Below are 21,488 nucleotides of genomic sequence, written 5' to 3'. Positions count from 1 at the left end.
CGCGGCCGGAGTCCGGGGCCCTGCACCGAGGCGGCCAGCCCTCCGCGTCTGCAGCGCGGGACCCCACAGAAGGGGCTACGGGTTGGCTGTGGGGCTTTCGCTCTGATGAGTGTAACCTACAAGTGTCGGGTGGGGACACCCGAGGTCACCCCCCCCCGCCCCCAGCAGCGCTCTGGCTCCTTTTTAAAAGACCTGGATTTGAATGGAGGCCGCATTCTGGGGGCTCAGGTGGGTGCCGCATGTCTCCGCAGACCCCGCCTGCCGCTCTCCCTGCGGGCCCAGCCGTCACGACCTAATGGCATCATATAGTCCCAAGCGCACCCAGCCCTCCGCTCCTTCACGCGGCCGGCGAGCTCCTTCGGGCCTGGGTAGCACCAGGCCTTTGGGAAGCCCCCATGAACGGGACCCCCTCGCCCCCCACTATCCCCCCACCACAGGCCGCCAGAAGGCGATGTTCTAATTCCGTGCTGTGCCGGCACCTTCCACGTGACCCGGCGCAGGGCTGATCACACCCAGTTCTCGCTCAGACGCAGTGCGTGTCGAAGATCTATGCTGCTCACGGATGAGGGAAGCAGCAGGTGCGAAGGTGGTTCAGGGGAGAGCACCCGAGACGGAGTCTGAGTCAGTGTGGGGAAGGACGCCGCAAGGAGACGGCAACATGCGACGTGAAACCGGTTAGAAGAGCAGCACAGCGGCAACCTCTGGGTCTGCGGCCTCTACAGGTTTGCAGCTCACTTTACAGGGTCTGGGCCAAATCCTAAATAGTAAGTCAAACACAGTCAGAGTCCTTAAGGCAGAGGAGCCTTAGGCAGACTTACTCAGCAAGGCTCTAGTTCTGGCTGGCGCCTGCAACCTCCGGCCCGCAGGCCGAACCCGGCCCGCCTCCTGCTTTGTAAATAAAGTTTCACTGGTGCACGGCCTCGCTCACCGGTTTGTGTACGGCCAGCCCCACGTTCATGCTCTCACAGTGGAGCCGCGAAGCTGCAGCGGAGACCCCCTGGCCCCCGAACCTATGTTTACCACGCGACCTACCCTGCCTGCGTCCCGCCACAGGGCACGCGGTGTGTCTCCCGCCTCCTCCCGAGGCGTCTTCCACACTTGCTGCCACTTGTCCCACGAGCCCCCAAGGTGGGTTCAGGGTCTGACTCGCCACTGAAGCCCCAGCACCTCCCCCAGGGTCCAGCCCAAACTCGGGGCCCGACCCGTTGGTTTAACACACGAATGAATACACAGACAAACGTGTGTGTGACTTCCAGGGCAGTATTGAAAACGGGCCGCCTGGCACTGAGCTCCAGAAACAAATTATTACCGAAAACACAATTGTAGTTCTAGACCTCGGCGGTGGCGGGGGTTAAATTTCTACAATAAAAGGTTTACATTTGGATCTAAAGAGACAGGAGCCTTCTCAGTGCGGAAGGGGAGTCCTCTGATCCCTGCTGGGCCCCTTGGGCTCTCTGGTTGGATTTCAAGACCATCACGACGACGGCCTTTCTAGAAGCAAGCGGCCGCTCTCTGCCTAGCAAGCGGCTAGGCAGAGCGTGTGGCAGGATTCTTTAAGGATAAAACCAACCAGAGCTCCGTGGGGAGGCTGGGATTTTAACAATTTTTTCCTTCTTTTTCTTTTAATGCTAACAAACAGCACTTTACAATACTTATTACAAGAGCAGAAACGCCACGCGTTTCAAATGCCACTCAGCGGGGGTGGTCATTAGGGCCCACCGGGAGCCCGCCGTCCTCTGCTGAAGCCCCAGGGGAGGCTGCCCCACTGCCCACCTCCACGGGAGGGCCCTGGGCCGCTGCTCCCATGGCCCGCCTGCACTGGGCGCCTTCGGACACACCTGCTCTTTTAGTTCCTGGGGTCCCAGACCCCGCCAGCCTTGCCAAGTGGTTTCTCCATCAGAGCCCGAGTTGCCATGGCCGTCGTTGCCACGATGAGCTCGGCACCCGGAGGCCAGGGATCAGTGGCCACTGACAGGACAGGCATTAACTGGCCCACAAGGTAACTGCACGTGGAGAGGAAGCACGTGGACCTGCAGCTGCGCAGGGAAAGGACGTGCCGGACGGGGAAGGCGGGAGGCAGCAGCTCTCCTCTCACCCAGAGCTAAGGAGAGGGGGAAAGATGCTCGAAGAATCCACTCTATGGAAACCCGCCGAACCCCGGTGTCAGGAGGAAAACCTGCCGGCCAAGCAACCTGCACAGCTCCCGCGTCCCCTCGGGCTGAGCTGCGTCCCCGTGCCTGAGCCAGTGGAGCCTCCCAGGGAGCCCCAGACAGCTGCGGCCCCTCCGCGCGGCACTGCTGGCAGATGGCAGCGCAGCCAGGAGGGGACTCAGGGTGGACGGGGCTCGAGGCCCGTTCCCGAAGAGTCCGGACAGCCTGCAGCCCTCGTGAGCTGGTGGGGGCGGGGCGGGGTGCCTCTGGCACTGACTGAGTTTTCCTGCTCCGAAACAGCCAGAAGCAGGGTCCCCGCCCTCCCCGCTCCTCCCCAGTACCTTGCTAGTTGCTTATTCATTTACTTTTTAACTATTTAACACTCTTTTTTTTGCGGTACGCGGGCCTCTCACTGTTGCGGCCCCTCCTGTTGCGGAGCACAAGCTCCAGACACACAGGCTCAGCGGCCATGGCTCACGGGCCCAGCCGCTCCGCGGCATGTGGGATCCTCCCAGACCGGGGCACGAACCCGTGTCCCCTGCATCGGCAGGCGGACTCTCAACCACTGCGCCACCAGGGAAGCCCTTTAACACTCTTCTTATCTTCGGAAGCAGGAGGGCTGTGAAATGACCATTTGGTCCTCTGCCTTAAACGTCCCTCGATCTCAAATGCTGCTCTCCTGGGTCTGTGACCCTGGGTACTCCTGGCCCCGTCTGGCTTCCCAGCCACCTCTCCTCTGCTTCCTCCTTTGCCCGCAGTGACTCCGAAACAACATCTCTCCCGGGTCTGTCCCGGCCCCTCCTTTCTCCCCTCAGCAGTGTCCTCCTTCCTCCTGGCATTTGGCGTCCCTCCATGAGGACGGCTCAGACCCCGGCGCGGCCTTCGTGCCTCTTGACCGCCGGGAGGACGTTCCTGCTTCCAGCCTCTGAGCCAGGGCCTCACCCCCGACGCCTGCTGCCCACCCCCCTCCGTCTGCCCGATGCTGGGAGGCCCCTCGGCCTGTCTTACCTTCACTTGATTTCACTGACAGGACCCCAGTTTAGAAGCTCCTGACCGGTCGCTTGAACTATTTGGATAGTCAAGCTCAGTGACTTAAAAGAAAAGAATGACATCTCTTAGAAAAGCCTCTCTTCCTCAAAACAGACCAAAGTTCAGGGCTGCCGGCTAGCCTGCCCTCATGTCCGGTCATGGCCACTGGCCTCGCGAGCCTGCTTCCCTGATGAGCAGCTAGAAAGTCACAGGTCAGATGGAGCCCCGGCTGTTGATCTCGGGAAGGCCCCCCTTCCCCATCGGTCACCCTACACAGCCCAGCCCACAATGCCCACAACACTCAGGCCTCAGAAATTTCTGGGCCTCACCTGTTGCGGCCATCCATAAAGCGAACTGGATGACCGGGTCGTCATCCAGTTCGGACAGCACACGGCTTTACCCGCCGGCCCAGGCTCCACTGAACGGCCTTCACTGTCTGCAGACTCGAGGCCGACTCCCCAGTCTTACCTCCCCCCATGCGCGCCTGGGTTTTTGCCACCTTATTCACACCCCCTCTGAAATACCCTTCTAGGAACCAGTTTTTCCATGAAGTCCTCCCCTACCCAAGGAGAGGCTTCTCCTGGAAGCCACGTGTGCACGCACGACTGTCCCTGCACTGGGGGCCCTGGGGGCCTGCCTCCCTTGAGTCTGTGGGCCCCTGTGCCTGGCCCAAGCCCCGCACACAAGAGCGGCTCTGCCGTGGGACCCCGGACCCCTGGTTCCTCTCCTCCCTGCCTCGACAGCGAGGCTGGCCTCCTCCGTGTCTGTCACAAGTGTAGGGGGGACGGCATCTGTGTCTGTCCCTTCTCTCCCGTCAGACACAGAGCCTCTCAAGGACAAACAGGACTGCCCACGCCGTCCTGCACCCCGTGGCGGGATTTGGTGCCACTTTCTAAGATCCGGCGAGGATCGGGCCCCATCGCTCACGGAGCGGGGTGTGTGTGGAGGGTCGGGAAAGGGACTGGAACACCGGAACCGGCCCGACACATGCTCGTGTGATGCGGGGACCTGGCCTTGGGGCTCCGAAGTGAAGGCCCGTCGGGAGACTCTGCTGGGGTGAAGCGTGGGGAGCGCCGAGACACCCTGGCCCGTGCTCAGAGACCAGGAGATGCAGGCTCTTGCCGACGTTTTCAGACACAAACAACCTCCACCCTTAGTAAAGGTGCTGCAGGCTGCTCACACCGGCTCCTGCCTCCCCTCCGGTCTCGCCTCCCATCACCACCTGCTCACACGGGGCCCGACCACGCAGCTGCTCAGCCCTCCCCACGTGTGTATCAGCCACAGTTCTAGTTTCTGTATTTCATGCCCTGACATCCGGGGCCTGGCTGACCCAGCTGGGACTGCCCCTCCCAGGGCAGCCGGGTCCTAGAGATAACAAACAACTCACCTGTGAGCACACCTTTCCAATGCAAATCAACCAACCCAGAGCCCTCACCCCACCCCCTCCTCCTTGGGGCTCCCACACTCTGGGCCACTGTCCCCCTGCCCTCATCACCCAGGGCAGGTACCAGACAACCAGGGATGGGCCCTGTGCCCCAGAGCCTGCTGGAATGGTCCAGCCTAGCCCGTCCCCAGCCTGCCCACCCTGCCTTGTCCACTCCTTCCACGGAAACCACAGTGAGGTTTCTGGTCCACACTGCCCCCTCTGCCTCCTGGGAGACCCTGGTGCTTCCCTGTGTGGCCCTGCCCGGCATCATGTGCTCCCTCCTCTTGGGATCTGTGAGAAACAAATGGTCTTTTCAGGGAGTTGTCTCCTGATCCATTGGCCTCACTCTACCTGAATAGAAGTGAAATTCACATTTTAAAACAGCGGGTGCCACGCCTTTCACTCCGCTATTCTCTCTGTTTGGGATGCCCTGCTCCCCATCAAAATACTGTGCATCCATCCTTCAAGGCCCAACTTAGAGTTCACCTCCTACATGGAGCCCTCCTCGATTACCCTATTCTGTTACCCATTTTCTTTCTGCTACTGTCTTGGCAACATTTTTTATAACAATTCTCACAAGCCTCATTTTTATTGATTATTATATTACATCTCAATCATCCCTCCCACATTTCCGCCCAGATTGTGAGTTTCTGGAGGTGGGGACTAAAACTTTTCCATCTTTGTAATCTAGCATGTAGCATGAATCCTGAAACCTATATGACAGTAGATGCTTAATAAATGTTTGCTGGATGAATGTATGACTAAATGAAACAAGTATAAAACCTAATGACCAGAAAAATGAAACATACAGGCAAATCTAAAATTCCAACAAGAGAATTAGGATGGAAGAATTTGAGCGGTCCTCAAAAAGAACAGGAAACTATGACTCTTGTAAAATTTAATTTAGTTGGACAGCTGTGATTTACATGTGCATTGACCTCTATTTTTTGAAAATGACATTTGTAGTAAAACGCGTCCCTCAGTTGTACTTGAGTTGTCACTTACGCTGCAGTATTTTCTTCTCCTGTCTTATTTTTAAAAGTCCCATAATAGGACCTAAAAGGATCTGACAGACTAATGAACAAAAAAGCCACTTCAAACCGTTCATCTTGTACAGATTTCCTATGCAAGTTGAGAAATAAAAGAGAAAAGTCATCGCAAGGGTGTTATTATGGACAATCAAGCAAACAGTAAACATTTTGAAGTATCCGAGTGTGTACTTCACCGTCACCTAGCCCCTCAGTACCTAAGCGCTCAGGCAGAGGCGTTACACCAGAACAGAGCTGAGGCCCGTCTCGGCAAATCTACCCAGATGGCTGGGCCATCGTGGAAGAAGCCATCAGAGGAGTGACAGCCCTCTTACGCATCTGTGACAGACTGTTCAGAAAAAATGTCACTCTTTTTCTTCCTATTATGAAAAAGAAATTCAACCACAGCCAAGGCGTATTACAGTTGAAATGGTGACAGATGCTTATCAAAAGGGCCACAAACAGCCCTACTGCCCACCCACATGGAGGGAAGGAGGAGAGAGAATTAGCGATCAGAAACCCCCAGCTCCAGACCTTGAAGTGATGAGATAGAAAGCGTCTGGCCTGTGACCCTGCCAGAGACCCTGCCAGAGACAGAGCACACCGTCGGAGGCAGAAGACACACAGACAAAGGATGGAAGGTCTCTGCTGGGAAAGGGGACCGGGGACGGCTGGACGCGGGGTGGCTTTGGCTCCCTGTGACTACGCTCTCCCACCAGCAGCTGGACGCCCAGCTGGCTTCCGGCTGCACGAGCTGCTCCTTCCCAGCTGCACCCACACTGCCCCCACCGGGGACGCGGCCCACCTGCTCCTCTGACCGGAGGCCCGCGTGGAACTCCAGCGCCTCCTGTCCTGAGCACTGCAGGTCGCTGACCTTGGTGGGCCCAGCCTGGGGCTGGCCTGGCGGTTGGCTTGACTCTGCAGTGTTTCCCGGGGCTGAACCCTGCGCTGTCCCACGGGCCTGTGCCAGGAACACCCCCAGTGCAAGGACGGTCCTTCCTCGGAGCCACAGCCACTCGAGCAGCTCTTCGAGTCCAAACACTTGCCTTGGCTTTAATATTTTCATTATGTGCTGTGTTTACTAAGTGCTTAATAAGTATGAGTCCGACGCTGAGGCTCTAAGGCGTTGTTACTCTCCCAACGTTTTCCTGAGGGAGCGAGGCCAGGAGAGGCCGCAGGACTCGTTCTGTGGGCCAGGTCCCCGTCCCTGTGGCCCTTGGCAGCGCGACGGGTCTCCTACACCCCCGGCAGCCTCGTGCCGAGGACGGCTCCTCTCTGACGTGCCCGGTTTCCGCTCTGGCACCGTCTTTGCTGGTCAGCCTGTCCCTCCCCGGCCTTCCTGGGGCCACGTACTTCCTGGCAGGTCCCAGCTGGTCCCATCCTGCGAACAGCCGGGCCCAGCTGAGGATGGAACACTGGACGGCCCCGGGCAGAGCCGGGCATCTGAGTGTCTTGTTCCAGGGAACCTCCGGTCTTCCTAAGCCTCTATGTTTCCCAACTTGCTATTTAACGCTTTGATGGACTGTTAAAGAGGAGAAATCACTGGGAATCATACGCAGCAAAGCAGACCGTTGAGAGCAACGTTTCAGAGAGCTGCTCCCCCGACGTGGGCACACCTCCCCGTCCTCGCTCTAAAGGAGGGTCGTGAACGGAGCCTCCCGGAGGCCCACGGCTGTCTGCTTCTCCCTCACTTGTCGTGAGGTCCCGGTGCCCTGTTTCTTCCGTGAGTCCCTCTTCCCTCCGCGCTGGAGATGGGGCACCCAGAGGTCAGTTCGGGACTGGAACCCACCGGCCCTCGGCACATGCGGAGTGGGTGCAGGCGTGGAGGGGACAGATGAGGCCTTGGACGGGCAGGAAGGCTCCCAACCTGGAACTCCCAGGCAGCGTGCTGGCTGCAAGCCCAGCAGCCTGGGCCTCAACTGTGACAAAACAGAGTGTTTTTCCCGAGAACTCGACGCCAGGAGAGATTTACTGGGAGAGAGGCCTGGACCAGGTATGATGGGGAAACACGGGGCCCCATACACCCCGAAAGCTTTCTCTCGGGGGAGCACGTCAGCAAAAGGAAAAGGAAACAAAGCCCAGCCTCCCACTCTTCAGCCCCTGATCCGGTCCCTTGGGGGGCACGTGTACTTGGGAGACAGAGCGTCACTCCACCCCGCACCCCAAGTTCTCCGCGGAAGGTGTGTCTCCAAATGCCACCGCCGCAGACACTGCTGGGCCACCTCGGGCATCTGTGAGCGCCTCGCCCGCGGCTCCTGGGCACTGGCCCGCCACCTCCGCTGCTCTGTGGTTATCTAGAGACCAGCACTCCGCAGCCCACGCTGCGTTTTATTAGCCCATAACACTCCCTGAAACAGTGGCTGTTAAGAAAATGGCTACTATTATGCACAAGTAAGCACTAAATGGGCTTTTTCTTTACATTTTCGGATGGAACCAGTTTTATCCGCACCCAAGTGCTACCACCAGCATCTTCATTACAGAAAACCTTGCTCAGAGCAGCCTTTGGAGAAGCCCGGTGTTATCTTGGCTATTAGACACAGCCAACAGCTGCGAACGGCGGGGCTCCCAGACGCACCGGGCCGGCAAGCAGGATCAAAGGAAAAGACGTCACATTTGCAATTGCCCCTTTTACCGCACGCCGTGAAAGTGTGGGAGGAGATGTTCTGCTCACTCTACAGTCAAAGGTTACTAATTAAGCAAAGCATTACGGAACCAGAAATACCCATAAAAGCTGCTATTTAATTTTTTTTTTTTTTTTTTTTTTTGCGGTACGCGGGCCTCTCACTGCTGTGGCCTCTCCCGTTGCGGAGCACAGGCTCCGGACGCGCAGGCTCAGCGGCCATGGCTCACGGGCCCAGCCGCTCCGCGGCATGTGGGATCCTCCCGGACTGGGGCACGAACCCGCGTCCCCTGCAGCGGCAGGCGGACTCTCAACCGCTGCGCCACCAGGGAAGCGCTGGTATTTAAGATTTTAACCCACGTCTGAGCATCAGCTAATTACAGGGCCTTTCAAGGGGCTCCTCCAGTGATGAGGATCTTTGGTTCCATAATTCACTGATGACAGCTCCAGGAACACAGCCTGCTCAGCGCACTTCGACAAACGGTCAGAATTCAAAGGAAACTTTTCTGCAAAGACGTGGATCAGAGGGGAGGAAAGCAAGCGCCGTCCTGCCACAGAACGTTCTGGCAGGAGCCCAGTCCTTGCTCCCGGGCGCTGCTCAGATGTCCTCTGCCCTGGCTAACTGTCGAGGTCCCTGGGGACGGGGCTCAGATGTCACCCCCTTCGTGGGCCTCTACGGCCACCTGAAGGACTCCGTCCCTCCTTCCTCGGCGTCCACCAGCACCCTGAGCGAACCTCTATAATCACCTCCCCACTTTCTACGTGATTAATCGCTAAGCGGCCGACTTCTTGCTGGCCTGCGTGTCCCCGAGCCCCACTCCTCCGAGGATCCCAGCCTGCGGCCAGGCACAGGGCAGGAGGCGACAACCGCTTCTTGGGTGAGACACTGGGTGAGCGAACGCTGGGACTGCACTGCAGCACAGAGCGCCTGCCTGGGTGTGGCCTGCATCCATTTGAAGGGAATTGGGTGTGGAATATTCCAGAAGACATCACCTGTGCCAATCACAGTCTCTAGGGTCCCATTGTGTTGATTCTAGGAAAGTTGGAGCCTGCCTGGACCAGCAATGTGCCAAGACACCCTCAGAGAAGTAGCGGTGGTGCACTGAGGCTTCCTGGGGGACAACATGACATGGACATGGCCTCCCACTGCCCTGAGGGGCTGATGGGCTTCTCAGAGGAGATTTTACTTGTAAAGTACCTCATGCCTATAGAACGCAGAGCCACGCACATCTTAGATACATAAACATTACCAAATGTTCTAGTCCTCCAGCAGCCTGCAAGACAGGTGCCGTCATTCCTGTTCTACAGCTGAAGGACCCGAATGGGAGGGGCAGAGCTGGGGTTCAAGGCCCGGGCTCTCTGGCCCCAAAGCCTGCACTGTCTTTGTGTCACTGACAGTGTCGCTCTTCGTGCCACATGTCCTCAGGGACCCTGTCTGTGGCCCCTCCTGGGGGTGAGTCAGAGGACGATGCATGGAATGTGATGAGGCCAGGAGGGTGGCACAAGGAAAGATCTCTCAGAGGCTGCAGGTCTGTTCTCTACCTGGACGGGGCCATGTGTGTTTTAGGAGATGATGGGGGCGGGTCGAAGTATGCTCTGCCTTGAGTCTGCAGATGACTGAACACTGGCCTAGCAATGAAGTAGCTTTCAAGGCCTTTAAAGAGACGCCCATTCATTGATTTGTTTTGTTTTTTTTTTTTTTTTTTGCGGTACGCGGGCCTCTCACTATTGTGGCCTCTCCCCTTGCGGAGCACAGGCTCCAGATGCGCAGGCTCAGCGGCCATGGCTCACGGGCCTTAGCCTCTCCACGGCATGTGGGATCCCCCCGGACCGGGGCACGAACCCGTGTCCCCTGCATCGGCGGGCGGACTCTCAACCACTGCGTCCCCAGGGAAGCCCCCCATTCATTGATTTTTGAATGGACACCCTGCTGTAATATGCCTTCGAGGTTAGTAGGAACCGTTCACAGATAAAAGCAGGATTCGTTTGCCCCAGGATGGATGTTCACGCTAACCTTTGCCACATCACTGTGATATTTTCTTGGGATAACTTAGTATATGATTGAAAACCAGTTCCAACGAACTTGCCCGAGCGAATGGATTAGTACAACGTAAACCAGGTAGCAGCCTGTTGGTGGAGTCAGGGCAGAGGATGGAGGAAAGGGGCACCTCGTCCACGTGGCAGGAGGAGTCGTTACAGGGGCCGCGTGCGAGTCAGCTCTGGGGCAGGATCGGCTCGGGCCCCTACCCACCAAGTGACGAAATGCTCGACACATCCTCTAGCCTCCTCTTGGCCAGGAAACGTCTGTAACCCTCACCCCTGGGGTTTGGCACTAAGCTGCTTTTTATAGATGAACATTTACTCTCTAGGAATATTGAAACACAAATGGTTCAAATAACGAGTTTCAGGAGAAAAAATTACCTTTTCGGTTTTGAAGTTCCAACTGTCTGCACCACTACCGCAATTTTTAGACGTGCTGAGCTGACGTTAAAATATTTTAGAAAGACTATTTCAAAGGGACTTCCAGTTCTGGAGATATGGCAGACTAGCTAACCCGAAAAGCCTCCGGCCCCAAAGCCAGAGCAGAGCTGGACAGAGTGTAACAGACGCATAACAGATGCATGGTTGGGCGCAAGGGGAAGCGAGGTCCGTGCCTGGAGGCCAACAGGGTGGGAAGCGAAGCTGCAGCTAAACTCGCCATGAAAGCTAAGCAAGCACTGACTATAAGAAAAGATGGTAATTGTCATCGGAGCCTTCGCGGACGTAGGAAACAAGGAAGAAGTGCACACTGGACACAGCCACAAGTATGACTTGGAATGAAGGAATTTTAGAATCCTGTACTACTGGGAGGAAGACAGAGATAATGGTTAACTTTAGATTTTGATAACTTACGTTTCCAAGTTAAAAGTCTTAGGGCAGCCTTCATCCTTCCTTCCAGAAGGCCAAGGCAAAGGAGCTTATCCGGACCTGTGCAGAGAAGGTGTCCACCCGGCTCAAAGGACCGGCCGCATATGGGGGGCTCAGCAAGTAAGTAAACAGAAGGAGGATACTGGGAGCAAAGCAGGGCTAGTATAAATGGGGAAAGGGGGGTAGCCTGAGTAAATGGATGCTACTGAATTGTATTTGGAGGCGCTGCTGTCAACTACTGCTTCTCAGTGTGTGCAGACAGATATAGAGACAGACCTGGAGGTAGACCTGCATGCACGTGGGCACGTGTGTCTCCTAGCTCTGTGCGCTGAGAGGGCCTGGGAGCTACGACACCCCAGGAGCAAGGAGCACATCTAGTGCCCAGATCTTGCTTTCACTCTCCACTGAAAGGATCCAAGTTTCCTTGGAGAATGGCTGGGAAGGAAGGTAAAAGAATAAGATAATCCAGGAACATCTTGTGCCAGAAAGTAAGGAGGTACTCCCAGTAACTGGAACATGTGAAAAGAACACAGATGCTGGCTGGAGGGCCCCCCACGGGTCAAATGTAGGAAAGTTTGAGCATCACCATAAACAATGACAGCAACGGATTACAACCTGTTACATAAAATAGGAATCCGTGAGTCCACACTGATATAAACAAATAAATGAATAAATAAGTGAGAAGAGAAAGCTCTTTTGTTTTTTAACGATAAAAGTCCAATCAATAAATGTAGAAGAAATGATTGAATTAGAAAGGTCACAAGTGCGTGCCGCATTATACTAACTAATTCTGGCAAAACATAATCGGTGAATGACAAACGAGGGATGTGAGTGGAAAGGAGAATCAGATTTTCACATAATCTTGAAGTATCTCCCCACGAAATACTCATTCATCGTGAAAGGGAGAAAAGTAACTTTACAGTGGACAAAACCCGGTGGACTCCATTTCAATCCAGTGAGCAAAATTAACTCCACCAAAGATGGGGCATTTCGATATCATGTTAAACCCCACAAGACACAGTGTGAAGAACTCAGCATCGCTTCTGTGACATTCTGACCAAAAATGCATAATCTGGGTCTAATCGTGAAGAAATAGACACAGCCACATTGAGGGATATCCTAGGAAATGAACGGCCTGTGATCTCTGAAATTGTCGAGGTCATGAAATGACAGGAATGGCCGAGGAACTAATCCAGGTGAGGGGGATGGAGAGACAGGACGGCCAGGCGCAACGTGTGGTCCTGGACTGGATCCTTTTGCTACCGAGGACATCTGGGGACAACTGACAAAACTTGGATAGGGTGTCTGGGTGAAGGGTCATTCTTTGTAGTATTCTTGCAACTTTTCTGTGGTTTTGAAATACTTTCAAGGTGAAAGGTAAAAATGAACTTCAGGGCAGTCTCAAACTTTTAAGAAACGGCTACAGGCTGGCGGTGAGCTAGCTGTGAGCACGGCAGCCCAGGAGCTGCACAGCCGGGGGGTCTGTGTCATCGCCCACGGGCCCCGTGCCATGGACCTGCACTGCCCTGGCCACTCTGAGACACCAGGTGCAGGCCTGGAGGGGCACGGCCACCTCTGGGGAAAGGCATGGAGCCTGCCCAGATCATCCTCCCTGGGGAACGGAGCCTCGGAACCTCTGGAAAGAGATGTGGGCAGAAGCCGGATCACTGACACGTCCTACTCCAGGCCCCATGCACGGGGCCCCCGAGGCAGGACCAGAGCAGCAAACGTGGTACCTTTTCAACCCCCCGTGTCACCTGGGAAGTTCCATACAAACAGGATGGACCCCACGGCCGGAAATGCTGACGCATTGATCTGAGGTGGGGTCTGAGCGCCGGTGTGCCCTGGAATCTGCACTGACCCGCGGCTGGGATGAAGAACGCCGGCTGCCTTAGGAAGACGGTCACGAGGCTCCTGTCTGTACCAGCAAGGCCAGGGCGTCAGCACCCTTCCTCTCAGCTCCCCTCAGAGCAATCACAACCGAATTTATGAAAACTGGTGAGAAAGCGAACTCTTGGTCTTGAAAGCCAAACCAACAACCAGAAAAGCCAAGTTCACCTACGAACATGAATACAAAAATCTTAAACCCAAACTAAAGCAAACCAAATGAACATCGCGTTGTGTTTATCTCAGGAACACTGGGACGGGCGAACATTAGAATATCAACATAAATCATCTCAGCAACAGATGAAAGAAGAAAAAACATGAACAACTCAGTAGATGCAGAAAACAGTTTGACAAAATTAAACTTCTTCATGATTTTTTTAATCCTAAAAAAACGCAAAAAAACACCCCTCCTAGCAAACCAGGATTAGAAAAGCATCGTCTGAACCCAATACAAACTACCTGCAAAAACAAAGCCTCAAGAATCCCACACAAAACCTCCCGTAAGTCTTGTAAATGTCACACTTGATAATAAAATCTTAAAAGAATTCCTTTAAAGTCAGTAATAAAACAAAGGTTGTCCTAACGCTGCTCCAGTGCACTATGATCCCGGACGATCTAGCCCTCCCATTAAGAACAATAAATAACAAGAAACAGAAAAGAGAAAGAAAGGTTTCAAAGGAAGAAATAAAACTGTCACTAGCAGCAGGTGACGTGACTTCTTTACAGAAAACTACAGAAGAATTAACAGACTCACGAGACATTCTCCGCTTCCGGCCCTGAGGCCCTCACACCAGGCTGGGCGGTGGCACACCTGCAGCCTCAGGTGTGGGCCAGGGGCCAGGCCGCTCAAGCCGGATCCCCTCCCGGGCTGGGCCGTGTGGTCCGGGGACGTAACTGAGTCCCTCGGGTCTTGTCTGCAGGAGTGGGTCACAGCAGCCTCCTCTCGGTCAGTACGAGGTTTAAATGAGTTAATGCTTGTAAAAGCACTTAGAACACAGGAGAGTTCATTAAATTTAAAAAAAAATTCAAAAATCAACTGTGATCTTATATGCCAGCAACAGAGTCAGAAAATGCCACAAAATGTACATACATGGATTAATCCTCCCGACCATCTTGCAGCAGCACTACTGACCCTGTTTTACAGACGAGGACGCCGGGGCTTGCGCACAAGTTAAGTTATGTCCAGGACCACAGAGCTAGGAAAGGAGGGCAAGACAAAGGGGGGCCGGGGCCGCTGGTGCACAGTCCATACGTTTCCAATCACAGTTTTTGAGGCACGCTGATGGCCCCTCAGTTTGCCTGCCTTTTGGGGAGCAGGGTGAAGGTGGGAATAGATAGCCCAGTGCTTTTGCCAGGAAGAAAAGAGCTGACGGAAGTAGGTTTAAACAAATGGAAAGATGTATCATGTTCCTGGATAGAAAGACGGTATCATAAGACAACAGCAAGGAGAGTAAAGCAGTGTGCACGCATGCGTGTGTGTGTGTGCACGCGTGCGTGTGTGCGCATGTGTGCATGTGTGTGTGTGTGCGCGTGTGCATGCGTGTATGTTGGTGGGGATTGGGAAGACCTTACCAGACATTAAAACAAATTTTAAAGCCTCTCTAATTAAACAGTGTAGAGTTAGAGCACGAACAGCCTGACTAATAGAACAGAATAAACACTTCAGAAACAGACCCAAGTGCATATGGGAATCTAATACTACAAATCAGGAGGAAAAAACGGACTTTTTAATAGATGTTCTGGGGACAATTGCACAGCTATTTGCAAAGTGATAAAAGATGGACTCATACCTCACTCCATACAAAAGAACAAATTCCAAATGGATGGAGACCTAAATGCAAACATGAAACCACAGAACTGGTAGTAAAAAAATTGGGTGAATTCCTTTTTAACCTGAGAAGGAGGAAAAGCTTTCTATCTAAGACTTGAAGTGCAAAACCTTGCAAGAAAAGATTGATAAATTAGACTTCAATTTTTTCTGGCATGGCAACAAATTATATATATTGCTGATGGAAATGCAAAATGTACAACCTATAGCAGAGGGGTTTGGTAATGCCGAGGAAATTTACATATACATCCATTGCTTGATCTTGAAATCCCGTTCCTAGGAATCTATCCCAAAGATTCAGTGGCAAAAGTACAAACTGCGTATGCAAAAGGCTGAAAGCACCTTTAGGTAGAATAATGCCCCCTGCAGGCATCCTCCCAACCACCCCCCAGGTGTCCACACCTTAATCCCTGGGACCTGTGGGTAGTTACTCCACACAGAAGGGATTTTGCAGACGTGATTAAGGTCAAGAGCCTTGAAATAGGGAGATTATCCTGGATTACAGGGGTGGGTCCTGGAAAGTGCGAGAGTGGGGCAGCAGAGTGGGTCAGAGGGATGAGACAGAAGGAGACAGTTGAAGCCTGGGAAGGACCTACCCGGCTCTGAAGGTGGAGGGAGGGACGTGGTGGCCGTACAAGCTGGGGATGGTGACAGCCAGCTTGGTCCTAGGACCACCGGCAACAGCCTGAATGAACAGGAGACGGTGGCCTTCCAGAGCCTCCGGACAGGAACGCAGCCTGCCCACACCTGGACTTCAGCCCACGGAGCCCAAAGCTGTGAGATAACACACTTGTGTTGTTCCAGCCACTGGGTTTTGGCTGTTCGCTGTGGCAGCAGCAGGAGAGGAACGCACACCCGAGGTGTCCAGAGGACCAGCTGAACACACAAACTTGCACGTCCACACAAGGGAAGACCACACGCCAGGCACGTGATGTTCACGTGTCCTCAACTGAAGAAAGCAAAGCACCTTCTGCATACGGAAGGGGGACACGGGTACGTGTATTGCTAACGCTGCAAAAGACAAAAGAGGACCAGCCAGAAACCTACTGTGGGGCTTCTGGGGAGAGAGGCAACAGCGTGAAGGGAGAACAACGAACACAAACTTCCCTGAACACAACTAGTAGTTCTGACTTTGAGATCATGCAAACGAGTTACGTGCTCAAAAGTAAATTAAATTTTAAGGGCTTCCCTGGTGGTGCAGTGGTTGAGAGTCCGCCTGCCGATGCAGGGGACGCGGGTTCGTGCCCCGGTCTGGGAAGATCCCACATGCCGCGGAGCAGCTGGGCCCGTGAGCCATGGCCGCTGAGCCTGCGCGTCCGGAGCCTGTGCTCCGCAGCGGGAGAGGCCACAACAGTGAGAGGCCCGCATACCACAAAAAAAAAAAAAAAAAAAAAAGTACAAACAATATTTAAAGAAAGCAATCTCTAAAAATTGAAGCAAAAGAACAAAACAAAGACACTGAAATGAATGAAGCTAATCTGTATTAGGTTGGTGATAGAAACACACAGAGAAGAATTTAGACTCAGTATTTTGACTGTACGTTCACAGTGTAATACGGTCTAAGGACAAATAAGTGGCATTCAGCAGGCTCCTTGGCAATATCATGGACATTGCAATTTTGAAACTCTTTATAGAATAACAGGATAAAGAAAATAAGCAATTTTGTTAATATTTCTAGAAAGCACACTTTTAGTATAAAAGTTACTGAAAACATAAATTCAAAGTTAAGTAATCTTAAATTTGAATTGGAAATATCAGTACGAACTCACGATGTTTCCAAACATATGCGTTTCCTCTCTCTATCCGCTGGAAAATTCTAGAAGCAATGACCAGTCAGCAGCAATGAGCACCCTCCCCTCCCCTTAGTGCCCAGATTACGGCCTTTAAATACGATTTGACGCTAAACGAAACCAGGCAGCGGCGGCTCAGTTTGAGCTTCAGCTCGGCGCTCGAGGGCGCAAGATGCTCCCGGGAAATCCCCCTGCATCCGGAAACAAGGAAATCGTCCAAGACCAGTCATCGTGAGGTCAAAACACCTAGAACATGAAGGGCTGCCCACGGGCCACGATGGGTCTGTGTTAGGTTCAAAAAGAATGATGACTGTAGGTGACTGAAACAGACTGAATACACAAGAAAACCCGTCCTGTCCTACTGACACTCAGGAAAAGAGAGAGCAGGGCAGAAAAGGAAGAAAGAAAAACCTGTTCACGTTGGGAGAGACTGGGAGCCGGTTCCCCACTCTGCAACGCCCCGCCTTCCTGTGTTCAGGGTAACGACCTGACCTGAGGGAGGAGGGTAGCGCTGCTTCTCAGAGCTCCAGCTACTAAATGCGGAAAGACGGATAGAAAGTTGCCCTTTTGAGTATCTGTAGATAACACTGAATCCAGGCAAAGGTCACCGATGGGTGAGACCACTGGATACGAAGCCGACGGGAGGACAAGGCAGGGACCAGGCTGCCGATCGTGCGGTGTCCCTACGTTCCCTAGAGGGGGGTCCCGAGACCCCATGTGTCCGGATGTGCCGCCGTATGAAGCCCCCAGCCCCGCCCCGGAATTACTCTCCACCACAGTGACCACGACAACGTGGGAACGATCCAATGGAGGTTTTAGAATGAACTTCCTGTTTACAGGAAACATGGGGGCAGGGGGACACGTGAAGTGACACTACAAGGATGCAGATGGGAGATGCTTCTCCGATGGAGGGCGTTCCACGGGACGGGGGACTGGGGTTTGTAACAAGGCAGTGGCAGGGGAACAGAAGGGGCTCTGGGTGAAAAGGGCAACATCTCTAGTGGCAGAAGGCAGCTGAGTGGTGGGCTTGAGGGGGTGCTAGGGAGGATTGCAAAGGGCGCAAGGGAGCTAGCTTGTGGGGCCGATGGGCTTGCTCACTATCTAGACTGTGGCGAGGGCCTTACAGGTATACAGACATGCACGTCTGGGTCAAAACTTAATAGACTGTATACTCTAGAAATGTCAAGTTTATTATATGCCAACTACACCTTGAAAAACCTGTTAAAATTTTTAAAAAAATGATTTAAGAGACACGACAACCAAATGCATAATGCGAACTCTGTGTGGATCCTGTTCTCATCAAAGCCACACTAAAGAGACGCTTTCGGAAAATCTGGGGAAATGTGAATGGTCCTGATTATTAGATGACATTAAGGAATGTTTAGTAATTTTGTCACGTGTGATAATGGCATTCTCGTTATGAGAAAATACATCCATGGTTTAACGTAAAGGTATCGAAGGAAGACAAGTGCACAGGACGAGAACAGGTGTGCAACCCAGATCCAGACCGAGAGACAACATTCCTAACGTTCCAGAGCCTTCCCGTACAAGACCCCAGAGGGGACCAGTGCTCTAACGCCCAAGATGATGTTTTCTTCTCTGGGACTTTGTACCTGTGGACTCAAATCACGAGTGTGGCTTCTCTCGCTCAACACTGTGCTTGTGAAATTTGTGCCCATTCAGTGCTGAATACGTGGGAATAAAATGACGTGTGGTCTGAGATATGCAGGGGTCACCAGTGGAGAGAGGGAAGGGGGGGGGCATGTGGGGCAGGGGAGTACGAGGCACAAACTAAGCTACAGGATGTGTTGCACCACACGGGGAATAGAGCCACTATTTTATAATAACTGTAAATGGAGGACAACCTTTAAAGATTGTGAATAACTATACTGTACACCTGTAACTCATATAATATTGTACAGCAGCTATACTTCAATTTAAAAAGAAAAGGTGCAAACTAATAGGCATGAAATAAATAAGATATAAGGATTTAATGCACAGCACAGTGAATATAACCAATATTTTGCAATAACTTTAAATGGAGTATAACCTATAAAAACATTGAATCGCTATGTTGTACAATTGAAAATAATGTAATAGTATGAATAGACGATACTTCAGTAAAATTTCTTTTAATTGAAAACAAAACCCCCAAACACTCCAGCCACAATAAAAAGTAGGACTAGACGGATCTAGATAAGAGAAGAGACGAGCCTGGGTGATGGGTGTGTGTGGGAGCTCATTAGATCATGCTGCTTCCTTTTGGGTGTGTTTAAAATGTTTTAGATTAAAAATATAAACAGGGCAGTTGTGGGACAGAAGCACGAAGCAAACGTAGTGTGGAGAGAAGTGCTATGTGTTCCCCCATCGCTTCCTCTCCTCGGACAGACAGAAGGAAGGACCCTTCCCAGACCCCCTGCGGCTGCCTGGAGAACAGAACCCAGGGCAGAAGGAGTGTGGACGCTCCCAGGTCCGGCTCTGGAAGCACAAGACGCAGATCTTGAGTCGAGCCACGGAGGGGTGGGCATCTCCACTCCTGTGGCCCTGCCTGGCCCGACTCCCACTCGGAAGCCCTCGGAGTTTGTGTCCTTGGCGTTCACCGTGCCCAGCTGTACTGCTGTCCAGTGACGCCAAGGACAGACTCTCGGCTTCTGTGTCCCTCCGAGCACTCGCCCGGCTCCATCTGGCCGACTCTGAGACGCCAGCACTGGTTTCCAGGAGATCCCACAATTTTTCTCCTTGATTTTCTTTGATGCGTTTTAAAGTTTGCTTTTATTCTTTTGGTTTTCATTTCCAGGGGATTTATTTCTTCAGTTTGATGGGAGGTAGGGGCATACGGTGATTTTTTCCTACGTAAATAATTGTTCCAGCCCCATTGATTGATCAGTTCCAAATAGCTGGTTCCCATTGTCAGAATCCTGCAGAGGTTTCTGGAAACAGTTGCTCAATGAAGTTTTGAAGATGTAGATGGAATCCGTGCCCTGATTTATGGCCAGTTTCCAAGAGCGAATTGTCTTGCAGTAGAGCACAGGCACAGTCACGAAAATCGCTAGGGTTTTCCTACGGACAATAACTGTTTGGAAGCTTTACCACCCCCGTCGTGCAGGTCTTTGTCTGTTTTCTCAGCTCTTAGAACAAGGCGCTTCTGGGCGGGTGGGATTCACTGAGGCCCCTGTGACCCTCCCTCTGACGCATGAGCCCCGTGGGGCTTGCTATCTTGCTATCGTGCTTTGAGTCAGAGGCAAAGTTCTCCCTGAGGTCGACCCTCAGGCTCCCCGTGACCTTGCCCCGGCTCTTCCCTACACGCCCTCACTCCAGCCATCCGGCACCCCTGCCGTCCTCACAGGTAGATCGCATGTTCCTCTCCCAGCAACCTGAGGGTCCTTCTCCTGAGAGAGAACCTTCCTCCTTTACGGCACAGACTTTGTCTGTTTTTGTTTACCACTGTGCCCCTCGTGCCTAGCATAGTGCCTGGAAATAAACACGCTCTACAAACATTGCTGAGCAAATGCATATTCATTCATTCATTCATCCGAGAGAAAAGTTGCACCAAACGATCCTCTTAGTCTGTTCGGTAGCGAATTGTGACATAGAATTAAAAGGAGAATCTCAACCAACGATGCCATCAAACTGGGGGAACTTACCATATACTGAACCACAACTTGAATGCTCGCCCCATGATCACTTCTCCCACCCTCCAGTAAGAGCCCAGCCTAACATCCCGTTTTCCCCCATCTTCCCACACCCTAACCCCGGCATCCCAGCCGCCTCCAGTCTCTGGTTCTCCTCCTCCAAACATCACCACCTCCCAAACTAGCCAGAGGCAGCTCCAGCTACGGACTCATCACTCTGCAAAGGCATCAGTCAACCGTCTCTCAACTTTAGGCCCCAGTGTTACTCTGTGGAAACTGCAACTCTCGGCTTCAAGGAGACCATACCTGTCCCTCCACGATCCACCTGGAGATGGACGTCTTCCCGTCGTAGCCGGGTCGGAACTGCAGGGTGGCTGAGCGAGGGCTGATGTTGGAAATGACCAGATTGGATGGGGCACCAGGGAGCTCTGGAGATAAACGAGAGGGGAAAGGTGGAGGTTTGAATTCCGTCACAGCGTAGGAAGGGTATCAACATATCAGCAAGTAAACAGCTCCAAAACGCCTTTATATCAGAACAGGGCTTGTTCACACAACCACGAAGGTGAGAAGCACAGCTCTCCAGGAATGTGCTCACAGCATGACTGCCACTCCAACGGGGTGGCCCGTCAGGCCCCAGGCCCCGTGCCGTGTCACTGGAGACCCGTGAATGTGGCTCCCAGATGACAAACCATGAAGGTCGGGTCACGTCTCACTCATCATCTCCCTGAACAGCAGGGGACTGTTCAACAGTAGACACTTGTTGAGTGAAGAACGGATGGACGAAGGTGGTTCTTCCAGGATCCTCAAAGAACCCAAAGGACCCACCGTCCCTCCTCCCTCTGACAATGACCTTGACGCCTTCGAAAGAGGCGGGGGGAGCGTGCACCCCGTGCGTCTCCAGGCAGCTTGACGTGGGCAGGTGTGCAGGTCCTGAGCCGCAGGCTTCCTGGCTCTGGTTTCCAGGACAACTGGATTCAGGTGAGAGCGCAGAACTCTTCCCGCTCTGCCGGTGCTCGGTTGCTCTGGCAGCTAAACGAGGGGCGGGTGGGCTCTGCACGAGGCTCCCCGTCTCAGGCTGCCTGCGGCTAAGCCTCCTTGCTGAACACAGGCGGGTTGCCCACTCCCCCCAAGGAGCCCGTCCCACTCAGAAGTGAGATACTGTGAGTTCAAAATGAGAGCTCTTACGTTATT

The 21,488-nt window shown here is 53.2% G+C and overlaps 1 protein-coding gene across 1 annotated transcript in view; it reads right to left on the bottom strand.

Annotated features, from left to right (window-relative positions):
• The window catches only part of SDK1 (sidekick cell adhesion molecule 1), an 822,147-nt gene that overhangs the window by 109,621 nt on the left and 691,038 nt on the right, over window positions 1–21,488 (bottom strand). The window contains exon 22 of the mRNA XM_073791836.1: window positions 20,604–20,725. Within this exon, the coding sequence (XP_073647937.1) occupies window positions 20,604–20,725 (122 nt within the window). The remainder of the gene's footprint in view (window positions 1–20,603; window positions 20,726–21,488) is intronic.

Source organism: Tursiops truncatus, chromosome 15 (genome assembly GCF_011762595.2).
Source record: "Tursiops truncatus isolate mTurTru1 chromosome 15, mTurTru1.mat.Y, whole genome shotgun sequence".
In the NCBI taxonomy this organism is placed as follows: domain Eukaryota; kingdom Metazoa; phylum Chordata; class Mammalia; order Artiodactyla; family Delphinidae; genus Tursiops; species Tursiops truncatus.
The sequence above is the reverse complement of the archived record's forward strand: the minus strand, read 5'-3'. Positions and strand labels throughout refer to the sequence as shown.